The 23,274-nt window shown below is 46.1% G+C and overlaps 1 protein-coding gene across 2 annotated transcripts; it reads left to right on the top strand.

The window, feature by feature from the left end:
• The first annotated feature begins 964 nt into the window (after positions 1–964).
• Positions 965–22,817, top strand: Rabepk (Rab9 effector protein with kelch motifs). Of its 2 annotated transcripts, XM_075985964.1 has the most exons (8): positions 965–1,260; positions 4,497–4,555; positions 9,251–9,408; positions 11,582–11,734; positions 16,557–16,718; positions 18,125–18,274; positions 21,904–22,053; positions 22,492–22,817. In XM_075985964.1, exons 2-8 carry the CDS (start codon positions 4,503–4,505, stop codon positions 22,782–22,784), a joined length of 1,119 nt encoding a protein of 372 aa, XP_075842079.1. In that variant the 5' UTR covers positions 965–1,260; positions 4,497–4,502; the 3' UTR covers positions 22,785–22,817. The 2 variants fall into 2 exon arrangements, with proteins under 2 accessions (XP_075842079.1, XP_075842080.1); XM_075985965.1 differs by lacking the exon at positions 11,582–11,734 and having other exon boundaries at positions 1,124–1,260.
• Positions 22,818–23,274: the final 457 nt, after the last annotated feature.

Below are 23,274 nucleotides of genomic sequence, written 5' to 3'. Positions count from 1 at the left end.
GGTCACATTTGTCTGCCCTTTACCGGTAAGTGCAGTACCTTTGCTGTTTCCAGTCTGAGTTCTGACAATAGTTAGTGAGCATGACAGTGTGGTACTCTGATCACACATATAGGTACAGGTCAGCCATCTTTGTTGTAGGAAAGACATGGAGCACTTATAGCTAGGACATAAGTCGGAGCTTATGCAGATGAAGTTGTTGACAGTGGGTTTCATTTATAGGCAGAATTATCATGGCTTTTACAGAGAAACCAGCTCTGAGCCTCCAAAGATACCTGACCACAATCCCTATAGAAATCTTGGGATTTCTGTTGCAGAGAGGACACCCAAAGTATTAATCAATAACTTCACCCGAGATCATACGGTCTCAGTCTTAGTGAACTTTTTATTCCTTACCCTCCACAATAGGACCTAGTTGTCGTTTGTGTTTAATCTCTTGGCTCAGTCTGTGAGCTGTGGAAGACCAAACGCCTGTGGTCTGGAAAGTGCTGTAACCACACGGGACCATTATGGAGATGGACCTCTTTAAGCGCCACAGCTTGAACCAGCCTGAAGCCTGCACAGGCAAAACCCGGCATTGTAGAACCTGCGGCTCACTCAGGAGGCTGCAGCAGAATTCAAGGTCTCCCTGGCTTACTCTAAGAGTTCCAGGCCATTCCTCCCCTTCAGAAGTCTCTACTAACGACCGCTGTGACAAACTCCGTTAGCCCTTTAAGGGCTGAACAAGGAATTGGAGAAATCGAACAGTATGCAGTCTAGTTTGGAGTGGAGCTGTCGGCGGGACACCCGGGAGGCTAGAGCGGTTGGCTTGGGTGCACTTCCGGGGACTGGGGAAGGGAGCGGGCTCATAAGCCCCGCCCTGTGGGTGGAGCCACGGTCTGGACGAGCAAGGGCTGAGGCAGGTAATTGGTGCTGGGCTGGAGGTCTCTGGGCGGGGCCATCTGGAGGAGAGCGGATCCCTTTCCTTACGGAAGTGTGCCTGAGCTTGGTGGAAGCGACAGTGTCCCTCGTCTCCGGACAGCAAATTAGCGGGAAGCAGGCTACCATTTCTCCCCGACTCTGACTTCTTTAACGCTGAGACGTAGCTGAGAGAGATGTAAAGGAGGTGGCTTGGAGAGTCCCCGCACATGCGGAACCTGCCCCTCTGAGCTCTGACCTTGTGGTCAGTGGCTTAGGCCCCGGGTGGACCTCACCGGTACATCTCTCCTTTAACTCGTGGTTTTCATTTATTTGTCCCTACTTCTACTTTCTGCGGGCCCATTGGTAAGTTATCAGAATGACTCAGAAGGCTAGACATGCTAAGATTTTAGAATCTAGTCTAGATAGTTTTCTGTTCCTGTTGTTTAAGAGTCTCATTGTGTAGCCCAGGCTGGCCTCTGTCAGTCCACTGCTTCAAGCCTCCCAAGTGCCAGGTAGTGCACTACCGTGCTGGCTGACTACAGACTTTTAAATAGATAATTATATTATTCAAGGGTGTGAGGGTGTAGTTCAGTTGACAGAGTGCCCGCCTACCGAGAACACCGCCCTGGCACGTTTATCCTCAGCAGGGCATGAACCCAGGCATGGTAGTATTTGCTTGTAATCACAGCTTTTGCGAGGTGAAGGTGGAGGCAAGAGCGTCAGAATTTCAAGGTCGTTCTTGCTACGCGTTGAGTCAGGCTAGCCTAGGCTATTTGACTCTAAATAAGTATGTAACGTTGTTGTTTTTTTTTAAAAGCTAATTGTGCTTAGAATGATCCCTGTAATACTGATGGCTAAATAGAGGCTGTCACAAAGGGAATCCAAACCCAAGTCCTTCTAGCAAAGCCTCCCTGCCGAGTGTGTGTGTGCATTGTTCATCCCTGAGTCTCTCCCTTGAGAGGGTGAAAAGGGAAAGTTTCTTTAAGGAACTTTTTTTTTTTTTTTGAATTTTCGAGACAGGGTTTCTCCGTAGCTTTTTGGTTCCTGTCCTGGAACTCGCTCTTGTAGACCAGGCTGGCCTCGAACTCACAGAGATCCACCTGCCTCTGCCTCCCGAGTGCTGGGATTAAATCTTTAAGAAACATTGAAATGGGCTTTATTTTTTAACCTCTCTCTCTCTCTCTCTCTCTCTCTCTCTCTCTCTCTCTCTCTCTCTCTCTCTCTGAGACAGGGTTTCTTTGGCTGTCCTAGAACTATGTAGACCAGGCTGGCCTGAAATTTACAGAGACCCACCTGCCTCTGCCTCCCAAGTGCTGGGATTAAAGTCATGTGCCACCACCGTCCAGCTTTTTAAACTTGTTTTCTTTTGGGGGGATGAGGGTCTTTATTTTTTATTTGCTTCATTTTCTGAGAATTGAACCCAAGGCCTTGTCCATGCTACACAGGCACCCTGCTACAGAGCCACGGCAGCTCCTTGAGAACGACTGTAATATTGACAAGAAGTGTGCACGTTTATGAGAAGGGAGGATGGGGAGACAGTATTACCACAAAACACATGTCCCTCTGCTTAGATCCAGTAGTCAGCAGCACAAGGTAGGAAAGAGCTTGTTAGAGGACCAGCAGGAAGCCCAGTAATTGCAGGTGGGGCCCATAAAGAAGATACAGATCACTCCACGACAGTCAGAGCCTCTCAGTAAAGCCCTGTCTCAAAACAGCAACAAACTATGGACCAGACACTTGCTCTTCCATAGCATGGTGAGACCAAGGTTTATCTCAGAATTCACTATTACTCAGCTACTTAGACTGTTTTATCATATATATGTTCTATCATTTGTTTATTTATTTATTTATTTTGAGACAGGGTCTTTCTATGTAGCTCTGGCTATCTTGGAACTCACTATGTAGCCCAGGCTGGCACCGAGTTCACAAAGATCCACCTGCCTCTGCTTTACCAGTGCTGGAATTAAAGGTGCACCACTATTGCTGGGCAGTGGTGGTGCATACCTTTAATCCCAGCACTTGGGAGGCAGAGGCAGGAGGATCTCTGTGAGTTCGAGGCCAGCCTAGTCTATAAGAGCTAGTTCCAGGACAGGCTCCAAAGCCACAGAAAAACCCTGTTAAAAAAAAAAAAACCAAACAAACAAACAAAAAAAGTGCACCACTATGCATGACTCTTAAAAATTTTTTTTTTTTTTTAGTTTTTTTTTTAGTTTTTTTTCGAGACAGGGTTTCTCTGTAGCTTTGGAGCCTGTCCTGGCACTAGCTCTTGTAGACCAGGCTGGCCTCGAACTCACAAAGATCCGCCTGCCTCTGCCTCCCGAGTGCTGGGATTAAAGGCGTGCGCCACCACCGCCCGGCAAAAAATATTTTTAAGGGGGCTGGAGAGATGGCTCAGTGGTTAAGAGCATTGCCTGCTCTTCCAAAGGTCCTGAGTTCAATTCCCAGCAACCACATGGTGGCTCACAACCACCTGTAAAGAGGTGTGGCGCCCTCTTCTGGCCTTCAGGCATACAGACAGAATATTGTATACATAATAAATAAATAAATATTTAAAAAAATTTTAATTAAATTTTTAAGTTAACCTGCAAAACAATGTATTTCAGGAAGCTGGAGAGATGGTTCAGTGGTTAAGAGCACTGGTTGCTCTTTCAGAGCACTGAGGATCAATTCCCAGCACTCACGTGGCAGCTTGCAGCTGTCTGTAATTCCTGTTCTAGGGGATCTGACACCCTCATACAGATATACATGCAAGCAAAACACCAATGTACATAAAATAAAAGTTAATAAACAAAATTTAAAAAACAGTTTCTTTCATTATGGCATTTTCGTATATATGTGTTCTACATTGTTCTGATTTGTATCCCCTGCCTTATTCCCATGCCTATTGTATCTTTTTTTTAAAGATTTATGTATTTATTATGCATACAACATTGCTTCCGTGTATGCTTGCATGCCAGAAGAGGGCACCAGATCTCATTATAGATGGTTGTGAGCCACCATGTGGTTGCTGGGAATTGAACTCAGGACCTCTGGAAGAGCAGTCAGTACTCTTAACCTCTGAGCCATCTCTCCAGCCCTCACCTGTTGTATCTTTAATAAAGACCTCTGACATTTTGATATGGCTCCCTCCCTCATGAGACTGAGAGACAAGTGCAAAGCATCAGCTCAGAAACTTGAGTGATTATGTCATGTCAAGGGCTGTGGGCGTGGAGCCCGAACTAGACATGTAGCATGCATAAGGCCCTGGATCTGAACCCTATCACTGGGGGAAACTGGATATAGTAGCTGCAGTTGCGGTACTGAGGAGACTTAAACAGGAGGATTACCTAGAGCAGGACATCAGCCTGGGCTACTAGAGATCTTGTTTCTAAACAAGGATTATTATCCCATGTGTGGTGATTTTGATTCACATTCAGCCTCAAAGGCTTGGTGGGAGTTTGTTGTTGTCTTTGTTCCTTCCCAGTTTTGGGGATCCAAACCGGGGCCTGGGCAAGTGCTCTCCCCATGAGCTCCTCCGCAGTCGGAGAAAGATTTGTAAGGGCTACGGGGCTTGTGTGTGGGGGAAGATGTCTGAACTCTGCCTTCTCTCTTCTGTGTAGGGCATCATGAAGCAGCTGCCCGTCTTGGAGCCTGGAGACAAGCCCAGGAAAGCCACATGGTCTGTAAGGAAAGTTCAGACACACACAAGAACTCGAGTTTTTGTTTAATTTATTACTAACATATTTGCACATCACCAAGGGGGTAGCAATGAAACTGGGGTAATTGGGCTCAAACTGTCTGAGGTCTTCAGAGAAAAGACGGGGGCAATCATTATCACAGAACAGCTGCTAATTTTATTAAAACCTGTTTACCAGGAGGAATAATGCTGTGGCCATCTGGCATTCTCAGCTACAACTCCGAGGTCCTCCCCTGAGCTGTGACTCATTCTTAAGGTTGCAGGGAGTTGAATGTGGGTTAGACTGGCTCCAGTGTGCATTGGCTGTTTGTTAAACCTTCACTCATCACCTCCTGCTGGCTAATATTGACGGCTGCTGTATAGGCTCCAGAGTCCGAAGACAAATAGTCCCTCTGTAGTGATGGAGTCTGAGGGGCTCCCAGGAAGTTGCAGAGAGGTGCAGTGTTCCCACAGGGCTCCAGGTGAGCCTCCACGCCCACTTCCATGACCCACCTTCCTCCAGAGCCATCATACATGTGCTGAAGATGTGCTTTAGGGTAAAGCCCTCTAGAGAACTGGGAATGTAGCTTGATGGTAGGCTCTGCCTAGCACATGTAATACCCCTAGTAAGATCCCAGCACTGAATGGTAGGAGGAAGCGGGTACCATAAGGGAGGCCCGCACAACTAGCCTGTTCCTGCCTGTCTGTTGAACTGCAAATATCTTTACTTATTCTTTCACTGTTTTATTTGCCTCATGTAGCCCAGCTCGTAACTTTCAGCAATCCTTTCTCAGCCTCCCAAGTGCAGGATTGCAGACATAGTCACCAAGATTTTTTTTTTATTATTATACAGTATTCTCAGTATTCTGTCTGCATGTATCCCTGCAGGCCAGAAGAGGGCACCAGATCTCACTACAGATGGCTGTGAGCCACCATGTGGTTGCTGGGAATTGAACTCAGGACCTTTGGAAGAACAAGCAGTGCTCTTAACCACTGAGCCATCTCTCCAGCCCAGTCACCAAGATTGACCTTGTTTTGTTCAAGGCTAGCCTGGGCAGTGGAGTAAAATGCTATCAAGAAAAAGAAGACAAAGAACTTTTATGTTAGAACTTTACCTTGCAGCCGGGTGGTGGTGGCTCACGCCTTTAATCCCAGCACTCGGGAGGCAGAGGCAGGCGGATCTCTGTGAGTTCAAGGCCAGCCTGGTCTACAGAGCTAGTTCCAGGACAGGCTCCAAAACCACAGAGAAACCCTGTCTCGAAAAACCAAAAAAAAAAAAAAAAAAAAAACACCTATGAGTGAGTACATGTGATAATTGTCTTTCTGTGTCTGGGTTACCTTACTCAAAATGATGTTTTCTAGCTCCATCCATTTTCCCACAAAACTCAAGCTGTCGTTATGATACTCCATTGTGTAAATGTACCACTCTTTCCTTATCCGTTCTTCGGTCGAGGGGCATTTAGGTTGCTTCTAAGTTCTGGCTATGACAAACAAAGCTGCTATGAACATAGTTGAGTGCATGTCCTTGTGCCACAATTGAGCATCCTTTGGATATATACCCAAAAGTGGTGTTACTGGGTCTTGAGGAAGGTTGTTTCCTAATTTTCTGAGAAATCACCACACTGACATCCAAAGGGATTGTACCAGCTTACATTCCCATCAGCAATGCAGAAGTTGTCATCAGTGTTTTTGATCTTGGCCATTCTTACAGGTGTAAGATGGAATCTCAGAGTTGTTTTGATTTGCATTTCTCTGATGACTAAGGATGTTGAACATTTCCTTAAGTGTCTTTCAGCCATTTTAGATTCCTCTGTTGAAAGTTCTCTGTTTAGGTCTGTACTCCATTTTTTTTTTTTTTTTTTTTTTTTTTTTGGTTTTTCGAGACAGGGTTTCTCTGTGGTTTTGGAGCCTGTCCTGGAACTAGGTCTTGTAGACCAGGCTGGTCTGGAACTCACAGAGATCCACCTGCCTCTGGCTCCCAAGTGCTGGGATTAAAGGCATGCGCCACCACCGCCCGGCTGTACTCCATTTTTTTTTTATTGAACTTTGTGATCTTTTAGTGTCCAATTTCTTGAGTTCTTTGTACATTTTAGAGCTCAGACCTCTGTCTGATGTGGGGTTAGTGAAGATCTTTTCCCATTCTGTAGGCTGTCGTTTTATCTTATTGACCATGTCCTTTGCTTTACAGAAGCTTTTCAGTTTCAGGAGGTCCCATTTATTAATTTTTTCTCTCAGTGTCTATGCTGCTGGGGTTCTATTTAGGAAGTGATCTCCTGTGCCAATGTGTTCAAGTGTATTTCCCACTTTCTCTTCTATAAGGTTCAGTGTGACTGGCTTTATGTTGAGGTCTTTGATCCATTTGGACTTGAGTTTTGTGCATGGTGATAGATATGGGTCTATTTTCATTCTTCTACATGTTGATATCCAGCTATTCCAGCACCACTTGTTAAATATGCTTTCTTTTTTCCATTTAATATTTTTTGTTTTTTTGTCAAAAATCAGGTGTTCGAATATGTGTGGGTTAATATCCGGGTCTTCTATTCAGTTCCATTGGTCCTCCTGTCTGTTCTTATGCCAATACCAGGCTGTTTTCAGTGCTGTAGCTCTGTAGTAGAGTTTGAAGTCAAGGATTGTGATGCCTCCAGAAGTTCTTTTATTGTACAGGATTGTTTCCTCTATCCTGGGTTTTTTGCTTTTCCATATGAAGTTGAGTACTGTTCTTTAGAGGTCTTTGAAGAATTTTGCTGGGATTTTGATGGGCATTGCGTTGAATCTGTGGTTTTTGTTTTTTGAGACAAGGTTTATCTGGATGGCTTTGGCTGTCCTGGAATGCACTCTGTAGACCAGGCTGCATTTGAACTCACTGAGATCCGCTTGCTTCTACATCCCAAGTGCTGGGATTAAAGGTGTGCACTGCCACCACCTCACTAGCATTCTTGAATATAATGCTCATACACTTAATTTTTTCACCTCTGTTCCTCCATTGTTAAACTCAAACTACACTAATAGTACTATGGTGAGTGAGCACCCATGCTCTGTGAGCCGACTGAGAGCACTGTTAGCAATCCTGCCACTGATGGGATACACAAGTCTGAATGTCAGGACAGATCTGAGCAAGGAGGAAAGACCCCAGAAGCACTGCTAATGACAGAGATGGACGTCCATAGAAACCACCAGGACAGATAAAATGAGTCAGAAGAGCAAGCACAGACTGAGGGGAAGGGACGCTAGGACACTGAGAGTTCCAAGGGGCTGCTGGGAGAGGGGTCAGAGAGAAAGGGAAGTGTCTGCCAGAAGGTGAGCAGACACCAAAAGGAAGAGCTGTGGAGAATCCAGGTTCTGGGAAAGCTGCCGGGGAAGTGGGAGGGGTTAGGAGTCCCAAAATCAAAGAGCTCAAATAAGCGGACTTGTAAATAGCCAGGAACTATTCTTATTTACTGTATGCCTCGGCACACACCTGTAATCCCACATCAGGAACGTAAGGTCATCCTGGGCTAGCTGGAGTCCTAAGGCCAGCCTAGACCACGTGAGACCCTGTCTCAAACTAAATTTTGGTTCATTTGTTTCCAACCTGGAAGCTTGATTTATATATTTTTTTCTGTTAAAAATCAAAATAAATGTATCGGGGAATGCCTGATCCTATATTTCAGCTTGTGACTGCTAGGTTTAGGTTCCATTTGGTTGAGATTTTCAAGCCTGGAAAGTCTCTTAATAGGTTTCATATAATCCTTATGGAGTTTAACCCATGAGTTGTGGAGAATTTTCTCCACAGGGATATATCATTGGCTGTTAGCCAGGGCTTTGGCATTGTAGGTGTCCCTATGAAGATGATAATGCCCTGGCCATTGTTTACTGTGTCCTTGCAAGATGTTTGAGTCTTCACAACCCCCTTTGGAGGTAAAAACCATCACACTCCTTGAGTTTTTTTGTTTTGATTGTTTGTTTTTTGAGACAGGTTTCTCTGTGTAGCCTTGGCTGTCCTGGAACTCTCTCTGTAGACCAGGCTGGCCTCAAACTCAGAGATTCACCTACCTCTTCCTCCCAAGTGCTAGGACTTAAAGGCTTGTGCCCCCTCACTTCTCACCACAGCAATCCTTGTTTTATAGTAGAGAAAACTGAGGTTTGGAAAGGTTAAGTGGCTCCCCAAATGCCACACATCTAAAAAGCACCGAAGCTTATACTTGAACCAGGTCTGCCTAAACCCACAGACCACGATAATACCATCCTGATGGTGCCAAGGCACACCGGTGGACATCTCTCATGTCAGTTCCCCTGTCTACCACAGAACCCATGGGAGTCAAACGTCCAGCCTAAGTTGAAAAGCCAGAGACTGAGCAAAGGGGAGGTACTGTAGTTGGTCAGATATGACTTTGCTGGATACATACAACTGAGAGATCAGTGTGAAGCCAGGGAGACAGCTCCCAGGTGAAAGCACTTGCCCAGCAAGCCTGGCAACTTGGGTTCAGTCTCAGGGACCCACATAAAGGTAGAAGGAGAGAACCTGCTCTATGGAGTTTGCGTGTTACCGCAACACCTGCACCATAGCAGTTCTGCACACGGCACGCGTGTGCTCACGTACAATAGCAATAGTTAAGATCTAAGGCGTCAGCGTGTGTACCTTTCATCCTGGTGACCATTTTGTGGGGCATGGAAGAGTATCCTCACACAGGCCTCCTGAATTTATCTTCCCTTCGGCAGGTACACCCTGACTCTCCCTGGAGACAAGCCCTGCCCTCGTGTTGGTCACAGCTGCTCATATTTACCCCCAGTTGGTGATGCCAAGAGAGGGAAGGTCTTCATTGTAGGGGGAGCAAATCCAAACCAAAGCTTCTCAGATGTGTACACCATGGATTTGGGTAAGATCAACGCTGCAGAGCGTTCCTAGAAATACTGGTTCTGCTGGATGTGGTGGCACACGGCTTCAAAGCCAGAACCGGAGAGGTAGAGGCAAGACAACCCCAGGAGTTCGAAGCCAGCCTGGTCTGTGTAGCAAGTTCCAGGCCAGGAAAACATAGACTGTCTCAAAATAATAATGATAATTGTAATAATAATAATACCAACTCACACCAGACACAGGGTTTTCCTCTTAGAGAGAGAAATATCTTCCCTGGCCCCTAACTAAGGTCTCAGCTGACCTCTAACTCACACCAGACACAGGGTTTTCCTCTTAGAGAGAGAAATATCTCCCCTGGCCCCTAACTAAGGTCTCAGGTACCTCTAACTCATACCCACCTGCTCAGTACATCCGTCTTTGGGAAGAGTCTGTTGAGCCCCAGCAATCTAGAAATTGGCTAATTATAAACCCTGTGCCTGGTGTGAGTTGGTATTATTATTATTACAATTATCATTGGTTCTAGGAGGCACCAATGACCCTCATTTCTCCTTCTGTCTCTTTTTTTTTTTTTTTTTTTTTTTGGTTTTTCGAGACAGGGTTTCTCTGTGGTTTTGGAGCCTGTCCTGGAACTAGCTCTTGTAGACCAGGCTGGTCTCGAACTCACAGAGATCCGCCTGCCTCTGCCTCCCGAGTGCTGGGATTAAAGGCGTGCGCCACCACCGCCCGGCTCTCCTTCTGTCTCTTGTCCGCACTCTGATTCGTCCTGACTTTCTCTGTCTTCCTCTGTGTTTGTCCCTTTCTGTAATCCACACCACTGCTGTCTCCTAGCTAGGCTGGGAATCGTTTTCACTCCGGTCTCCTTGCTTCCACGGTGACTCACTGTGCAGAGCATATTCCACACCTACCCAGAAAGTGTTGTTCTTTGGTTTGGGGGAGTGTTACTTTGTTTTGAAGCAGTCTTGTATAGCTCAGACTGGACTTGAACTTACTGTGTAGCTGAGAATGACCTTGAACTTCTGATTCTCTTCCTTCACCTCTCAAGTGGCTACTATCATATCTCTGCGCCGCTTCACAAGGTCTGTGTAAGCTGATGCTCAAACCCTGGCCTCTAGCACACACTCCCATCTCCCCTTCACGGGTCTTAGCGCGCAAGAGTTTAAGGTCCTTGGAGGCAGAGAGTGTATCCCCAGCCAATTCTAAATTGCCATGGTTGGCCTTCTCATAGTAATTTTAGGAGGTCTGACACCTAGACTCCTGCATGGCTACGTGGCAAGAGTTGTTTAGACCTGGAGTGTCACCTCTTGACAAGGCTCCCACCCATGGAGCCTCCGTTACTACTGTTCAGGCACTTGAGTCTCTACTCCCAGCACTAGGCATGGGTACCTTGAATCCCTTTCAGCCCTCAAGGAGCTTATCTTCTACCTCAGTTACTTTGTGACTGCCTGTCTGTTCATGACAGCATCTTCCTATGCAGTTTGTTCTAGCCTAGGAGTCTCTGGGTAGCCCAGGAAGACCACAGACTCACAACCCTTCTGCCTCCGCTTCCCAGTACTGGGGTCCTGAACCACCATACCAGCTTCAGTTATATCTTTATCACAAGTTGTCAGTGCCATGGTGACCTGTTACATAGAGATTACCAACCAGCTTCCTTTGCAGTTGTGGTTAACACTAACAACAGCATGGTACTTGTAAGGTCCTAGTTTAGTGTTTTGCTAGCTAAAAGAATGGGTTGATTTAGACGTCATTTCTGTTTGCCCAAAGACCATTTAGTCGGGCCACTTAAAATGGGGACTTCAGGAGATTGAGATCGATAGAGATATCAGGAGTGTTTCTCAGACTCTAAGGACAAAAAATAGCAGCCCAGGCTGCTGAGAGAGTGGAAACTGACTCTAAGTGGGCCATTTGAGTCAGGCAGCTCCCTCTGGCCCCATTAGTGACAACTAGAAAGTTGTGTTAAATGTATGTCGCCTGGACTCTGGGAGCAAGAGCGGAGACAGTTTCCATCACAGAGCGTTCATGGCCAGGCAGGCAGCCTGCCAGCGTGTATTGGAGAGCATTTCAGTTTGGTCAAGTTCCCTTTACGGACTTGTCGACTGGTCACTTGTGATTTCACCTGCTTTCACTACCCTCCCGAAGTTTGTCAGCCAGCATTACCAGTTATAGCCCCAGCCCAAGGACCGGTCAATGTTTTCCAGGGACGCAGCAGTGGGACACGGCCACCAGGGAAGGTCTCTTGCCTCGGTATGAGCATGCCAGCTTCATTCCCTCCTGCACACCTCACAGCATCTGGGTGTTTGGGGGTGCGGACCAGTCAGGAAACCGAAATTGTCTGCAAGTCTTGAATCCTGGTGAGTAGGCAGAGGTTGTTTTCTTTTTTATCATGCACATGTAGGTACATTTGAATTGTTCTAATTAACTGATTTTACTTTGCTGACCTTATAGAAATAGGAATTTATAGGCTTTTTTTTACATTTTAAAATTTGTATGTGTGTGTGCACATGCATGCATAAGAGAAAGATCATACACACTGAGTAGTGTACATGTGGACATCAGTGCCTCCTTTCACTGTGTGTGTTGGTCCCAGGGAGCAAACCACCCCGTTAGCCCAGGACACGTGACCTGCTCTCAAGTGATGGAATTCTAGAGATGAGCCCTGACAGGACTGAGTTCTCTTTTGTGTCAAGTATTGAAATTTCTTTGTAGTATTTAAAAACCATCTTCTTAGATGTCTGTTTGATTGGTTTGAGTGTTTGTTATCCTTCCTGCCCTCCCTCTCTAGAATGTAAATGCTTTTTTTAAAAAATATATTTTATTTTGTTTTTCAGACGTAGCCCTGTCTGGCTATCCTGGAACTACACTCTATAGACTAGGTTGGCCTTAAATTTAGAGATCCACCTGCCTCTGCCTCCTGACTGCTGAGATTAAAGATGTGTAACATCACCACTGGCTAAAATATTTTTTTTAATTTTATGTGTATGCAGAACTTCCTTCCTTCTTTCCTCCTTCCCTCTCTCCCTCCACCTTTCTTCCTTCTTCCTTCCTTCTCTTTCTTCCTTCTCTCTCTCTCTCTCTCTCTCTCTCTCTCTTTCTTTTTTTGACATGGTCTCACTCTGTAGCCCTGGCTGGTCTGGAACTCTTTATATAGACCACACTGGCTTGAATCAGAGATGCACCTGCCTCTGCCTTGCAAGTACCGGAATTAAAGGCAAGCATCACCACCATGGCTGAAATGTAGATGCTTTGAGAATAAGGGTTCGGTCATTGTACCAGTGTCCAGAACACAGTCAGATATAGAGTAGATGGCCCCCCAGCCTCCTGGTCTGTCTGGAACACCACCATAGAGTATAATGGGTAAGCTGGGTCTGGGAGAACAGTCCCGATAGCCCAGCTGCTTGGGAGGCTGAGGCAGAAGGATCATGAGTTCAGGGCATTCTGGGCTAGAGTCTGATGGTTGACGGTTCAGATCGCCAGAGTGTAGGCAGTAGTGATGGAGGAAGGTCACTGGCTAATAAAGGAACTGCCTCGGCCCATTTTATTGGTTAGGATGTAGGTAGGTGGAGTAAACAGAACAGAATGCCGGGAGGAAGAGGAAGTGAGGTCAGACTCGACAGCTCTCCTCTCAGGAGCAGATGCCTTCAGAGAGACACCATGCTCCCAGCTCCCAGGCAGACGCAAGCAATGAAGCTCCGACCCAGGATGGACATAGGCTAGAATCTTCCCGGTAAGCGCACCTAGGGGTGCTACACAGATGATTAGAAATGGGCTAAATTAATATGTGAGAATTAGCCTAGAAGAGGCTAGATAGAAATGGGCCAAAGCAGTATTTAAATGAATACAGTTTGTGTGTTGTTATTTCGGGGCATAAGCTAGCCGAGCAGGCGGCTGGGATGTTGGGGACGCAGCCCCGCCGCTTCATATTACTACACAGTAGTAGAGTGCTTTGCCTGGCGTGTATGGATTTATTGGTTTGATTCCCAAAACTTGGGGAAGTAGTAGTCACGGTGTGTGTGCGCGCGTGTGTGCGCATGTGTGTGTGTGCTTATATATGCCTGCATGCATATGTACATGTGTGTGTGTGCATGTGCGTGCATATGTGCGTGTGTGTGCGTGCATATGTGTGCATGTGTGCGGTGTGTGCACATGCATGTGTGAGTGTGTGGGTGTGTGCGCGCATGCGTGTGTGTGCTTATATATGCCTGTGTGCATATGTGTGCGTGTGCGTGCATATATGTGTGTGTATGGTGTGTGCACATGCGTGTGTGTGTGTGCTCTACAGCTTTATAGCCCAGGCCTTCCTCCTCAGCTTCACAAGTGCTGAGTTCACAAGCATTTGCTAGGACCCTGTCTTTTTGACTCTAGGTAATAACATTTATTTAAAAACAAAACAAAAAACCCACAGTGGTAATATAATCCCAGCATTCTGAAAGCAGAGGCAAGCAGATCTCTACAAACTTGAGGCCAACTAGGCCTATGTAGTAATTCCAGGCTGTCTCAATACAAAACAATAAAAACAAAACAGTAGAACTTTGGAAGCTTCTGTCGGAGAAATTGATTTTATTTTATTTATTTATTTATTTATTTATTTGTTTTTTGTTTTTTGTTTTTGTTTTTTTTTTTTTGAGACAGGGTTTCTCTGTAGCTTTGGAACCTGTCCTGGAACTAGCTCTGTAGACCAGGCTGGTCTCGAACTCACAGAGATCCGCCTGCCTCTGCCTCCCGAGTGCTGGGATTAAAGGCGTGCGCCACCACCGCCCGGCTTGATTTTATTTTTTGTGAATAGTCCTTTACACTGTATGAATACATGTCATTGTGATTGGTTTAATAAAGAAGCTGCCCACAGCTAGGCAGGACAAGGTTAGGCAGGAGAGCCAGACTTAAGAGAATGCTGGGAAGAAGGAGGAGGAATCGAGAAGTTGCCAGCCAGACTTGGAAGAATCAACATGGACAGTGCACAGATGAGGGAGATGAGCCTCAGGGCAGCACACAGATGAATAGAAATGGGTGAATTCAATTTACTTGTTAAACACAAGTTTGAGCTATCGGCTGAGCATGTATAATTAATAATAAGTCTCCGTGTGGTTATTTGGAACTGACAGGACAGAAAAGTCCACCTACATTTTTTATTTGTTTTGTTTGTTTTTGCTGATAGAGTCTTGCTAAGGAGTGCAGGCTCTTAGTTCTCCTGCCTTGTTCTCCTGAGTGCTGCAGTTAGAAGCTTGAGCCACCACACCCAAGAGTCAGTTTCTGTGATTCATGCCCTGCCCAAGATCTGCAGCTCTAGAGAGGGCTCACTTCGCTCTGATGTAGGCTACGCCTTCTAGTTTGGCTTCCACATGTATTGTATATGCCTGGTGTAGCTTTTGGTATGTTGAATGCAGATCTTTTGCAAGAGAGGCACGGAGGTTTTGTAATAGGAAATCCTGTGGGACTTGTGTAGGAGTCTGACAGACCGGGTTCAAGGCTGTTTCCTCTCTGGTCTTCTGGCGTCTCCTCGCACCCATCTCCTCCTTCCTGCCTAGCTACTGGCCTTTCAGCTCTTTACTGAACCAATCACAGTAATACATCTTCACACAGTACACAAATACCCCTGCCTGAGGAGGTGCTGAATTAGTGCGTCTGTTCCTATGACATCCATGGTTTCTTTTCTTCTTTTCTTCCTTCCTTCCTTTCTTTTTTAAATTTATTTATCATGTATACAATATTCTGCCTGCCTGTATGCCTGCAGCCAAGAAGAGGACACCAGATCTTAATACAGACGGTTGTGAGCCACCATGTGGTTGCTGGGAATTGAACCTAGGGCCTCTGGAAGAGCAGCTTGTGCTTTTAACCTCTGAGCCATCTCTCCAGCCCAATTTACATTTTATTTTCAAAGGAAAGAAACTCTGTGCATCCCCCATGTGGTGACATACATTTTTTGTTTTCAAGACAGAATGGTACAAAAAGCATAGACCATGGTGTTATTAAAACTGTTCATACAGGCCGGGCGGTGGTGGCGCACGCCTTTAATCCCAGCACTTGGGAGGCAGAGGCAGGCGGATCTCTGTGAGTTCGAGGCCAGCCTGGTCTACAAGAGCTAGTTCCAGGACAGGCACCAAAAACTACAGAGAAACCCTGTCTCGAAAATTTAAAACAAACAAACAAACAAAAAAAAACAAAACGGTTCAAACTGGGGCTGGAGGGATAACTCAGCAATTAAGCGCACTGGCTGTTCTGATAGGGGACCCGGGTTTGATTCTCAGCGCCCACATTGAGGCTCACAACTGCCTGTAACTTTAGTCCAGGAGATCTGATGCCCTCTGGCCTTCCTGAGCACTAGGCATGGTGTGCACATGTAGATCCAGGGAAAACAGCCATGCACGTAAAAATAAAATAAATATAAAAAGTGTGTCTAAAGCCTAACAGCCATTTGCTGGCCGGGCCACCTCAACAAGGAACAGTGTAGCTTGGCTTCAGCTTCCGTCTGAGAAGGGAGAAACTGACATTTATTTGCCATTTTTATTCAGTAGGATTATTGTTAGTGCCTCTGAAATTGCAGTGATATTGTCTATTTTCTTTCTTTAGTGTATTTTATGTAATGAGTATTCTGTACCTACCTGTGTGCTTGCCGCCAGAACGGGGCATGAAATTCATTGTAGGTGGCTGTGAGCTGCCATGTGAATGTCGGGAATTGAACTCAGGACATCTGAGCCATCTCTCCAGCCAGTCTTTCTTAAGCCATATATTTTGGGAAACTTGGCACGTCTGTGCTGTCATAGTGGGGATGGGTTTTAGCAGATGCAGGGCTCCTGGATGCGGAAGCAGAGCTGTCAGCAGAGCAGAAGGGCTCAGATATGGCACTGACCTCACTCCTCAGGTTTGGGGCATTTGGTCTGTCTGAACAACCTCTGATATCTTCCTGTTCTTCCTTAGCATTGGGGAGTATGAGCTCTCTGCCTAAAGTTGTGCTGTTCTGTGCTATGCTGTGCTGTGCCATACTGTGTTCCTTAGAGACTAGGGTACCAAGGTGCCCCTGCTAGGCGCAACCAGAGTCGCAGTCAGGTCTGCAGATATGCATCAGTGGTAGAAGGCAAGTCCAGCGGGTCTTGGGTACAGATCCCTAGCACCTCAGAAAATTAACAGTAAATCAGAAGCCCCTCAGCCTAGATCTTGTTTCTTTTCTCTCTGGACTAGATACCAGGACTTGGACTACACCAGAAGTGAGCAGTCCCCCACCGTCCCCAAGAACATTCCACACATCATCAGCAGCTATTGGAAACCAGCTGTATGTCTTTGGGGGAGGAGAGAGAGGTGCCCAGCCCGTGCAGGATGTGACGCTGCACGTATTTGACGCAAGTACGGACTGGGGATGTGGGGGTCGTGGGGCTGCTTAACTCCATTATCTCTCCTACAGGAAACAGGGTCTTGAGAAAAGATTTTGAGCTAAGTAGATTACTTGCCTAGCATGCACCAATCCCCACCCACATTTCATCCCTAGCACCAGACAAACCAAGCATGATGACAGACGTGTGTCTGTAATCCCAGTAGGTGAGATCAGGCCTAGCTGAGGATACAAGAAACCTGTCTCAAAATAAATAAATAAATCTTGGTGGATTGGTGCACACCTTTAATCCCAGCACTACCAGGCAGAAGCAGGCAGATCTGTGTGAGTTCGAGGTCAGCTTGATGTCCATGGTTCCAGGCCAGCCACAGCTACATAGTGAGAACCTGTCTCAGAAAACAAGCAATGGCTAAAAGATGGTGATTCTGGGCTGGATGCAGCTCAGTGTGTGCACGGCCCTGCGCTTGATTTCCTGTACCTGTCAAAAACAAACAACGAGGGCTGGAGAGATGGCTCAGAGGTTAAGAGCATTGCCTGCTCTTCCAAAGGTCCTGAGTTCAATTCCCAGCAACCACATGGTGGCTCACAACCATCTGTAATGAGGTCTGGTGCCCTCTTCTGGCATGCAAGCATGCATGGAAGGAATGTTGTATACATAATAAATAAATAAATAAATATTTTTAAAAAAACAAAAGAAAGAGAGCGAAAGAGAAAAACAAAACAACTCCAAAGACTTTTCTCAGAAGAAGCACACACCTTTATTTTAACTTTGGGGTAGTTCTGGGTTAAAGCTTAAGGGACATATTTTTTCTTTTTTGGTTTTTCGAGACAGGGTTTCTCTGTAGCTTTGGAGCCTGTCCTGGAACTTGCTCTGTAGACCAGGCTCGCCTCAAATTCACAGAGCTCCTCCTGCCTCCTGAGTGCTGGGATTAAAGACGTGCACCACCACTGCCCAGCTAAGGGACATATTTTTCTAATCCAAAGCAAAAAATGACTTCCTAATACTCAGACTGTAGACAGGCCTGCTAGATTATTGGCTTTGTAGCCTCCGTCCCTGGAAGTGTTTAAGTACAGGTTGGATAGCAGGGTTGAGATCTACTTGGCTGATAAGTCAGAGGGAGGATTTCTTTTTCTTTCTTTCTTTTAACATTTTTTCTTTTTTGATTGTTTTTATTGTGCTATACATTTTCTCCACTCCTCTCCCTTCCTCCCATTTACCGTTCTACCCTCTGCTATGACCCCCATGCTCCCAATTTACTCAGGAAATCTTGTCTTTTTCTCTTTCCTACCTATTTAGATCCAGTAAGTCTCTCTTAGGGTCAGATGAAGGATTTCAAGGTCACTTCCTTCCTGTAGCATCTTTGCACTGGGAGGTGCTGAAGAGGCTTGCCGCATAGTATCAATGCATTTACTTTTGTAGGCACTTTGACCTGGTCTCAACCAGAGACACATGGAAGTCCTCCATCTCCCCGGCATGGCCATGTGATGGTTGCAGCAGGGACAAAACTCTTCATCCACGGAGGCTTGGCAGGGGACAAGTTCTTTGATGATCTCCATTGCATTGATACAAGTAAGTATGTTAGAGGACCAGGGGATTTATGTGTTCAAAATTTTTAAAATGTGTTGGAAAGAATTCAGCTTTGCTCTGATAACTTGAGCGGCTGTTAGAGTCTTTCCTAGATCCCATGAAGCATAGCTTGGGTCATAAGGAATACAAAGCTGGAGAGCTAGCTCAGCCGGGAAATACTGGCTGCACTTTCCAGAGACCTGAGCGGGGTTGCCACTACCCGCACAGCAGTATCTGCAGCTCCACAGTCTGTCACCCTTTCTGTCCTCCACAGGCAGAGAGAACACTATCTACACTAAATAAATGAATCAGAAAGGCAGATAGATAGACCGATAGACAGACAGAGCTGAAGAAGAGGAGGAAAAAGGAAAACAATTTGGACTAGAGAAATGGCTCATCTGGATGGTGGCACACGCCTTAAATCCTAGCATTTGGGCGGCAGAGGCAGGAGGATCTCTGTGAGTTTGAGACCAGCCTGGTCTACAGAGCTAGTTCTAGGAGTGATGTGGGAAGTCCTTTTGTATATGTGTGACTTTTATTAATTTAGTTAATGAATAAAGCTGTTTCGGCCTATAGCTTAGCAGAGTAAAGCCAGGTGGGGAAATCTGAACAGAGAGTAGGCAGAGTCAGTGTAGCTGCTGAAGGAGGCAAACACCGTGGAGCTGCCCAAGAAGCAAGAGGTAACAAACCATGAGCCTGTGGTAAAATACAAAATAATAAAAATGGGTTAATTTAAGATATAAAAACTAGCTGAAAATATACATGAGCCGTTGGCCAAACGGTGTTGTAATTAATATAGTTTCTGTGTGATTATTTGGGTCAGGGTGGCCAGGAAATAAACGAATAGTCTCCACTTACATAGGACAGCTAGGGCTGTTCCAGGGTTTCAAGAAACCCTGTCTCAAAACAAAACAGAGAGAGAGAGAGGGAAATGGCTCAGTAGTTAAATACTGCTCTTACAGAATATCCAAATTCAATTCTCAGCACTCACTGGCAGCCCAGATGATTCAGCTGGTCTCAGCTGACCTCTGCACATCTCCACACATACACACACATGTACATAATTAAAAATAAAGAATTTTAGCTGGGCGGTGGTGGTACACACCTTTAATCAAAATACTTGGGAGGCTGAGGCAGGTAGATCTCTGCAAGTTAAACACAAGCCTGGACTACAGATTGAGTTCCAGGACAGCCAGGGCTATATAGAGGAACCCTGTTTTGTCAAAACCCAGAAAACAGGGCTGGAGAGATGACTCAGCTGTTAAGAGCACTGGCTGCTCTTCCAGAGGTCCTGAGTTCAATTCCCAGCAACCACATGGTGGCTCGCAGCCATCTGTAATGAGGTCTGGTGCCCTCTTCTGTCGTGCAGGCATACATGCAGACAGAACACTATATATAATTTTTTTTAAAAGATCTTTAAAAGAAAAAACAAAACAACATATTCTATATATTTGGGTGTTTTTCTTGCCTGTATGTCTATGTACTTACCACACGTACGTAATAGGGACCAGAAGAGGGCATTGGATTACCTGGAACTAGAGTTACAAGTGGTTGTGGGTGCTGGGAATTAAACCTAGAAAGAACTTCTAGAAGAGCCAATACATCTCTCTAGCCCCCAAATCTTCTAAAATTTTTTGTTTGCTTTTTTTTTTAATTTTTTTGAGACAGGGTCACAATTGGCTTGATTAACGGTGTGTGCTGCCACACCCACCTGACTATGTCTCTTAAAAAAATAAAATAATGACACAGGGTGGGGGTGTGTGCCTTTAACCCTAGCACTCTGAGGCAGAGGCCAGATCTCTGTGAGTTCGAGGCCAGCCTGGTCTACAAAGTGAGCTCCTGTACAGCTAGAGCTGTTACACAGAGGAACCCTGTCCCAAAAAACAAACAAACAAAAACCACCTAAATGAAAACAAATGCAACCATTCCTAAACACTTAGTGTGTGTGTCGGCACCCAGCCCTACCCATTGTCCCTTCCGACATTTCATGTTCCCAGCAGAGCTCTTTAGGCTTTGGCTCCTGCTCCATTTCTGGTCCAGCTAGTGAAGGTGATGTTTGCTGGGCTGCCTGGTCAAAAGAGATAGAGAACCTAAAGACTGTCTCCACCTCTGAAGGTGGGACTCTCCTGTGCCTTTCTGGCTGTGAGCTCCGCGGCGTGGGGACTTCCTCTTTCCTTTGTGTTTTCAAGCACTTAGTGCGTTGCCTGGGGAGTGGGTGAGCACTTGTCTGCTTTTGAAAGGCTGGATGAATAAATGAGCAAGATCTGCCTGGCTCTAGACTACAGAACCAAGGGATGATGGGCAGAAGGCACCAGAACTCCCGTGCAGAGGATTTGAGTCCTTACAAAGTACTTTGACTCCCAGAAGCAGGCTCACTAGCTGGAATTCCTCTATTAGCTACAATCAGGGCTTTCTTTTCCTTTCCTTTTTTTTTTTTTTTTTTTAGAGAGAGTCAGGCTGTGCAGCCCAACATCTTTGGCCTGCTGAATTCAAGGACTAGAGACATTTGCTCCTGTGTAGTTTCAAATAGGACGGCATTTGTTCTTGTTTTGAGAAAAGGTTTTTCTGTGTAGTTCTGGCTGTCCTGGAACTCGCTCTGTAGACCATGCTGGCCTCGAACTCACAGAGATCCACTTGCCTCTGAGTGCTGGGGTTAAAGGCGTGCGCCATCATGCTTGGCCTCATCTATTTCTAAGACTGCCCATTTTCCTGTGCTGAGAAAGTACTTCCTTGCTATTGTTTTCTACCTTCCCAAATAGTCTTCTACTCTAAAATCCAGTGGTATGTATGTACTTCACTTAAGTGCTCCTTTGAAAACATGCGAACATCTTTGAAAAAGTAGTGTTGGGAATAAGTGCTGAGTCAGCAACATGCATCGTAGCGGCCAAAGGCTTTGCAGCCGTAGTATGACCAACCGTCCCTTCTGAGCTACTCTGGTGGGTCCCCCTCTCACCTGTGCGCTCATCCGTATGACCAACTGTCCCGAGCTACTCTGGTGGGTCCCCCTCTCACCTGCGTGCTCATCCCTGTGGAGAAAGGATGTAGACAGAAGTGATAGCAACTCAAAGGGCTCAACAGAGTTGGTGTTGGAGGCGGGCGGTGGTGGCGCATGCCTTTAATCCCAGCACTTGGGAGACAGAGGCAGGCGGATCTCTGTGAGTTTGAGACCAGCCTGGTCTATAAGAGCTAGTTCCAGGACAGGCTCCAAAACCACAGAGAAACCCTGTCTCGAAAAAGCAAAAAACAAAAACAAAAACAAAAAAAACCAGAGTTGGTGTTGGAGGGGCCAGAGAGATAGCTTGGTATCTTCCAGAGGACCTGCCTGAGTTTGATTCCTAGAACCCACATGGTAGCTCACAGCCAGTGTAATTTCAGTCTAAGGCATGAAAAACCCTCCTCTGACCTCCATGGGTACCATGCATGCATGTGGTACACAGACAAACATGCGAGCAAAAGATACATATGCATTTATGGACATGTGTGCCTGAATATTTGTATACACGCACATGCACACCTGACCTTACCTATCTGGACAGCAAACAGTGATATCTCGGCCGTGGATGACCCTCAGTAATCATATTGCAAATTGCAAATCCCATGTTAGCTCATGTGCAAACCCTTTCTTGTGACAGGTAATATGAAATGGCAGATGCTTAGTCCCACGGGGGCTGTTCCGTCAGGCTGTGCTGCCCACGCCGCTGTGGCTGTAGGAAAGCATGTCTATGTGTTTGGAGGGATGACGCCCACTGGAGCACTGAACACGATGTATAAGTATCACACAGGTGAGCAGGCGTCACGCCTGATCGTTAAACAAACACAAACGTTCTTTGAAAAGTGATGCAGAATTTTGTTGGGCCGTGGTGATACACACCTTTAATCCCTGCACTCAGGAGGCAGAGGTAGGCAGAGCTCTGTGAGTTCGAGGCCAGCCTGGTCTACATAGCAAGTTCCAGGACAACCAGAGCTACACAAAGAAACCCTACCACAACCAAAAAAAAAAAAACTTTAAAAAAACAAACACAAAACAAAACCCCACAGAAAAACAAGGTCTCTTTGTACACCCCAGATAGTCTGAAAATGGCAGCATCCTCATGCCATGCCTCCTGACCACTGTTACTACAGATGCGTACTATCTGGCCCAGTCTGTTTCCCCCTTTATTTCCTCTTTGTGGGTTGACTAGTGCAGGAAATCATTGACTGTCTCTGTCCCCCTTCCTTAGAAAAGCAGCACTGGACCGCACTTCAGTTTGATACTTTCCTGCCCCCTGGACGCCTGGACCACTCCATGTGTGTCATCCCATGGCCAGTGATGTCCACCTCTGAGAATGAAGACTCAGATTCTCTCATCCTCAGCTGTGAAGCTGAGAAAGGGGATACTGATGACAAACAAGTGACTCGGGGTGGCGGGTCACCTGAGGAAAGTCAGACTCACACGCTGCTCTGTTTTGTCTTTGGTGGGATGAACACAGAAGGGGAGATCTATGACGACTGCATTGCCACTGTAGTTGACTAATAAAACCCACGTTTTTATTACTTCTTAGTTTTTACAAAAGCAAAGGCTCTGAGTCATGCTGCCAAACACTCTACACAGTGTATTCTCTTAACCAAGAGGATGGGACGGGACAGTGTGCACCTCTAATTACACAAGGAGAGTAGAGGCAGAAGGGTCACCCTCAGCTACACAGTAGAGTGGAGGCCAGACTGGGCCACACAACATGGATGCTGTCTCCAAAAAGAACGACTTTAAGATGGCTTAGCAGATAAAGGCACTTACCCCTAAACCTGATGACCTGAGTTCAATCCCAGGAAACCACATCATGGAGAACCAACTCCTAGTTGTCCTCCGACTTCTACATGCTGCTGTGACGGTGTTCACTCACATACTGGGTGGGAGGGTAAATGGATGGATGGAAAAATGGGTGGGTGGAAAGATGAATGGAAGGATGGAAAGATGGATGGAAAAATGGGTGGATGGATGGAAGGGTGGGTGGGTGGGTGGAAGG

Source organism: Microtus pennsylvanicus, chromosome 9 (genome assembly GCF_037038515.1).
Source record: "Microtus pennsylvanicus isolate mMicPen1 chromosome 9, mMicPen1.hap1, whole genome shotgun sequence".
NCBI lineage: Eukaryota > Metazoa > Chordata > Mammalia > Rodentia > Cricetidae > Microtus > Microtus pennsylvanicus.
This window is presented reverse-complemented; position numbering and strand designations above follow the sequence as displayed.